This window comes from Tupaia chinensis, unplaced genomic scaffold (genome assembly GCF_000334495.1).
Source record: "Tupaia chinensis unplaced genomic scaffold, TupChi_1.0 Scaffold000674_2, whole genome shotgun sequence".
NCBI lineage: Eukaryota > Metazoa > Chordata > Mammalia > Scandentia > Tupaiidae > Tupaia > Tupaia belangeri.
In genome coordinates, this window is record NW_006160198.1 from 3071665 (window position 1) to 3078036 (window position 6372).

At 38.2% G+C, this 6372-nt stretch overlaps 1 protein-coding gene across 1 annotated transcript in view; it reads left to right on the forward strand.

Moving 5' to 3' along the window:
• PLA2R1 (phospholipase A2 receptor 1) overlaps positions 1-6372 on the forward strand; it is a 138268-nt gene that overhangs the window by 73124 nt on the left and 58772 nt on the right. The window contains exon 11 of the mRNA XM_027776501.1: positions 1732-1901. Coding sequence (XP_027632302.1) covers positions 1732-1901 — 170 coding nt within the window. The remainder of the gene's footprint in view (positions 1-1731; positions 1902-6372) is intronic.

Below are 6372 nucleotides of genomic sequence, written 5' to 3' on the forward strand. Positions count from 1 at the left end.
GCCACCGGCCCTATAACAAAAACCCCCTAAAAAAAAAAAAAAAAAAAAAAACAGATTATGAGAGCGTGAACCAGCAGAAGTGTTAATGAAATTGCATCGGCATTGATGCAGTATTTAATCTTCTACATCTTCCTTTTGAAACGCCTTTATGTTAGCTTCTGCCAGTGACTAGCTAAAAAAGAGTTTTTCTAATTTCAAATATATGCTCTTTAGATCATGAATAGAGTATCTGCAGAAAATATTTACTGTAACATGCCAAAAGTCCATATGCTCTGCAGAGATGAGTACCATGGATGTCTAGGAGCTAACTGTTGCTAGGGATGTCCATAGGCACTTATGAATTTAATTCATTTTGTTTTTTTCCCCCTATTTCCTTTAAAATGCCCCTATTCTTAAATGATCCTATTGCTTTTACTTCCCCTAGTATGTTTAGGATGTATAATCATTTAAGAAAAAAAAGATCCAAAATTTGATTAAAAGGTCTACCTCGCTTTCTCCTTAGGTTTCCTGAGTAATTTCATCAGGCCTTTTCTTTACCATTGACTCAGTAGGTCTAACCAGAAGTCACCACGGTGTGAAATGAGTTTCTTCTAACTTCATACGTGTTTTGAAAGTAGATTTCTCAAAATAGTTTTAAACTAAGCTTAAAAGTTCCACGCTAGTTGGGAACCAGCAGTTAGCGTAATGGCTATGTCGCTGGACTCCCACGTAGTCGACCGCGGTTCGTGTCCCGGACCCGGTGGCTTAAAACTCACGCCGGGCACGTGTGCGTGCGTGCCCAAGATCCCGAGAGGAGAATGGAGGAGAAGGGATTGCGGCGTGACCATCCCCCCTGGGGGGTGATTTCTCGCTTTCTGTCTCTATGTCTCTCTCTGTCTGTCTGGCGAGCGCACGCGCCCTACAGTGAAAATCTCTCCAAAAAAAAAAAAATTAAAAGTTCCACGCTAGTTTAAACATTACTACCACCTACATTTTGCTTGTTATGTGTAATGTGGAAGCACACAGGCAAGTTTCGTAGCTTCTACTTTTGAGGCATTCATGCTGGAAAGGGAGCATTGCCACTGGTCATTGAGCACTGACTCATTCAGCTGTCTGAGTAATGCTAGTGGGTATACTGCCTTGGATGTATTCCTGGGGGTTAAATTTATCTTCAGTAAAAATGTGCGTATCTGAATCAGCCCAGCGCTCCATGTACCTGTGAATAAACTGGTTGGAGAGACCAAACTGCTACTCTGATCCCTGTTCTTTTCTCACCAGGCAAGTGTGGTGGGTGGGTGCTTGGGAACTCTTTGTTGGTAAATGCTCATTCAGAAAGGCATGATACTTTCCTCCTCCTCCTCCTCCTCCTCCTCCTCCTCCTCCCCCTGTCAACCCGACCCCAGGACATTGTAGGTATGTGGCCTAGTTATAAAAACTCCAGAAATGGATTGCTGCTCACGGGGACTTTACCATCTACACTCTGAAGCCAGACCTGGACTCTGTTAGTTGAAAGAATTCAGCCAGTCTATAAAATTCAAATTCTTCTCACTCATATATTTCTGGAAATTGCACTGACATTTGACATGTGCTAGTAATGTTCAGGTTTTTGAGTGTTTTCTGCTGCATGTTCTAAAGAATTAACGAGAAATGCTTACTCCGGTGCCATTCTGTGCACTTCATTATGTTTTAATGCTTTTTTTTTTTTTTATTTACAGAAACTTGCTATCACCCTTTTCTCTTTTCCTTTTAAAGGTTTGAACAGGCTTTTATTACCAGTTTGATTAGTAGTGTGATACAAACAAAGGACAGTTATTTTTGGATAGCTCTTCAAGACCAAAATAACACAGGAGAATACACTTGGAAGACAGCCGGGCAAAGTCCCGAGCGGGTGCAGTACACACACTGGAATGTGCACCAACCTCGTGAGTAGAATGGGCATACACCAGCTCTGCCTAACATCCCTCTCCTGTTTTCTTGGCACCAAATTCCTTCTATCCCTTGGTTAGCCTCCTTTAATTCTTTCTTAATGTTTTATTAATGCCTGCATTATCTAAAATGATCGCCACAGGTTCACAGGGGATCACATATTTCTGGTCATTTTAATACTATGGGTCTCCGAAAAGTGCGTGGAGAATATGTATTATAAAAAAACTCAAGGCACTGGACTCCCACACAGCCAAGTATGATTCAGGTCCCGGACCTAGTGGCTTGTTTTCTCATTTTCCCTTTCCTTCTCTTTCTGGTCAAATTTTTGAAAATAATAATTTAAAATATTAACATTTTAAAAATTATGCATGGATTTCAATATTTTACAGCAAAATAAACTCCTAATTTGATTTCATTTTTCCACAAACTTTATGAAGTCACCTCATAGAATTGGTATGAGTCATTTGAAAATATTGAGGTATAAATTCATTGCTCAAGAATTTGAGCCTTTATTAGCAGGAAGGCCAGTTTCTCCTTCCTAAAGAATTTTCTCCAGACTCTTTCACTGTCCAAGAATCTCAAGGGCTTTGTCGGTCAAGATAGTTAAGCTTCCCAGGATAGTGAATGGGCACAGTGGGGATGTCCATGCAGTTAACGGTCACTGCCACATGGCTTCATTGTACAATGCTGAACCCATTACTGAGATAACATGCTTGTAGATCTACCTCTTCTGTGGAATCTTGCCAGGATTCCAGAGTTAACAACTCTATTCATCCTCATGTGCTCAGCTCTGGATCGCAAAGATGAGACTGTGCCCTATCTGGAGAAGCTAATGCTTCAGTCCCAAACCTGCCTGTTGACAACCTAGACCCAACACTGTCCTTTATCCCAGGCTGGGTTCCTATTTGGATACCTGGGTCCCTTTTTTGCCTATGGAGCTCTATCAGAGCTATTTTATATTTTCACGTTAGCTTTAAAGATTTTTCACATTTTATGAAGACATTCCTCAATCAAAAATTATAAAAATATAACATTTTATTTTCTATTACTTTCATAGTTTTTTTTTTTCCCTTTTGTCAGAGGGCAAGTACACTGGCCAGAGTGACACAGGCACAGAGAGAGGGAAAGTGAGAAAGCACCTGCTATGGGGAACTGTCATGCCATGTTCCTTCACTCTATTTTTTCCTCCTTTCGGAATTTTGGGCACACACGCACACCAGGTCCAGAATTTGATCCACACAATCAGTCATGTGGCATCCAGTCACCTTAACCAACATGCCACGGGCTGGCCCATAGTTTGTTTTTTTAAATCTGTAACTTGATCTAGAATTTTGTTAAATATGTCCTAGGAGGTTTCTCAGTTTAGTTTTTCTATTTAATAACCAGTTGCTTCAATGCCATATACTGATTAGTCCATTCTTTGAATACTGATTTGAAAGAACATAATTAACATACACTATATTCTAACTTTCTATTTCTCTGACAATAGCACTATAATAAGCAATGTGATAATAAAAGAGAAATAGAAAAAACTTAATCAGTATAAGCAGAGAGGGGCTAATCACACAGAACATCATTTATTTTGTTATTCTTACTTTGCTTAAAGCTATTTTGACTGCATAAACAAAACCAAAATGATATCTAATTAAAATAAAACAGGTCAGAATGAAAAACTAGATAGCAAAATATCATTTGAGAGTTCTGTCAAAGATAAGCACGGTGTTGGCAGGTGGTGCTGGATTCCCACATGGCTGACCACAGTTTAAATCCTGGACCTGGCGCCTTGCTTCCTCACTTTGCCTCTCTGTCTCGCTGGTCAAATGAAAAAATAATAAGTAAAATTAAATAAATTCTTTTTTAAAAAAGATGAGAACAAAAACAGTAATTAACTTTAGATATTGTTGATTTTGTTCAGAACATATGTTGAATAGCTAGTGTAACAACTAAAGGAGTATACTTAACTTCCAAGTAAATAAAGAGAGAAAATGGAACAATAGAAGAAGAAAAAAATTCAGCCAAAAGGTAACAAAAAACAAAAAGAAAAATTACACTAAAAAGTGTAAGACAAATAGAAAGAACATAATAAAATTGAAGAAATAAGTTGAATAGTTGAATTATATACATTATATATATGTGTGTGTGTGTGTATATATATATATAGAGAGAGAGAGAGAGAGAGAGAGAGAAACTCAACTCTATTGTTAAAGACTACATGAATAATGGTTTTAAAATTCAGTTATATACAGGGCCAGTCCATTAGCCTAGTGGTTAAGGGTGCCAGATGCCACATGGATGACCACAGTTTGAGTCCCTGCCCCAGTGGCTTGAAAAACACACTGGGCACACGTGCATGTATGTCCAAAATGCTGACAAGATGGAGAAGTGGAGGAGGCTTTACAACAAAACCACACCATACTGGGGGCTGCTTTCTCCTCTCTTTCTCTCTGTCTCTCTCTCTCTGATGAGCACACACACTCCAGTAATTAAAAACAAATCAGGTATATGTTATTTATAAGTGTTACTTTATCAGTACCTAATGTATGTGGGGCAAGAGAAATATCCAACTGCAGATCCCGCTAGCATCCTGTCCCCATAAAGGTGGAGAAACAACCGAGAGGCACTCACCAGCGAGTCTCACAGTCCAGGGTCACAAGCTCCCTAACAGACTGAAACTAGATCGTAGAACTGTAGCGCACTCCCCCTGCTCCCACACTTTTCCACGGCATCATGAAAGGCCTGTGTACCGCAGAGCCTTTACCCAACACATATGTCCGCCTTTCAATGAAAACGTTGTAAGTCAAACTAAAAGGCAAAAAGAAAACAAACAAAAAAAGACCCCATCAGTTTGAAAAGATTGAACAAACACCAGAATCAGAAATGGCATGAATGTTGGAATTATCAGACAAACGATTTTTAAAACTGTAATTAGTGTGCTAAGGGCTTTAAAGAAAAAAGTATACAACATGAGAAAGCAGATGGATAAGGTAAGCAGAGAGAAGAAGATTTTAAAAAAACAAAAAAGAAAAAAGAAAAGAAAAAGAAATCTAAAAGGCTAGAGATTCACACTATAAAAGATATTGAGAATTCTTTTGGCAGGCTTATTAAATTATACTTGACTGAGGAAAGAATCTCTGGGCTTGAGGATATGATAATAGAATCTTCCAAAATTGAAAAACAAAGGGAAAGAAAAACCTGAAACAAACAAGATAAAATATTGCAAAATGTGGTACAGCTACAAATGTGGAAATGTGTGTAATAGGAAAATCAGAAGAAGAAAAAGAGAAAGTAACAGAAATAATATTTGAAGCAATAAATAAGAATTAATTTCCCCCAGATTAGTGTTAGACACCAAGGCAAGGAGCTCAGAGAATGCCAAGTAGAAAAAATGCCCAAAAAACTACACCCAAACATATCATATTTAAACCTTAGAAGGTAAAGAAAAATATCTTGAAGGAAGCCAGAGTGGGAAAACATCTTACCTATAGCAGAGTAAATAAAAGAAGTGCTTTTAACTTCTCCTCAGAAAGCCTGCATGCAAGAGGAGAATGCATGAACTCAAAAATGTTGACCAAAAAAAAGCCACCAATGGAGAATTCTACTCTCTTGAAATTATCCTTTAAAACTGAGGGAGGGGTCAGCAGGTGGTGTAATGGTTACGTCACTGGACTCCCAGGTAGTCGACCAAGGTTCGAGTCCTGGACCCAGAGGTTTAAAACTCATGCTGGAGGCGTGTGTGTGTGTGTGTGTGTGTGTGTGTGTGTGTGCCCAAGATCCCGAGAGGAGACTGGGAGAGAAGCAATTGCAGTGTGGCAATGTCCCAGGGGGTGATTTCTTGCTTTCTGTCTCTCTGTTTTTCTCTGTCTCTCTGGCAAGCGCATGCTTCCTATAGCAAAAATCTCTCTTTAAAAAAAATAGTTTTCCAGAAAGGAAAATAATATAGATATTCAGATCTACATGAAGAAACAAAGAGCATTGGAGAATAAATAAGTGAAGATAAAATAAAAATCTTCATTTTCCTTATCCTTAATTGATCTAACAGATAACTGTACACTCAAAATAGTAACAGCAGGAATATATTCAAATACACATACATATAAGTACATGTAGGCAGAGTCTTCAAAAACGGTCACAGAAAAAGTGTACTATGAAATAATTTTGCATGGATTTCAATTTTTTTTACACTAAAGAATTCATACTAACTATAACAAATCTGAAGAGGGTCTAGTTTGAGCCACTAAAAGGGGGCAGTTTAAAAAAAAGTCCCTAGTAGAGCAACATGAATTTGGCAAAAAGTGAAGAACATCAAACTTATAGTGGAAGTGTAGGTGTAATGGTAAAATCACTGATGCTTTATGAAAGGTTTATAGGATCAATTCCCCAATAAATAAGCAGTTTACAAATGGATAGCATTTTTTTTTTTTTTTTTTTTTTTTGTTTTTTTATAGAGCACATGCACTCTCTGGGGGG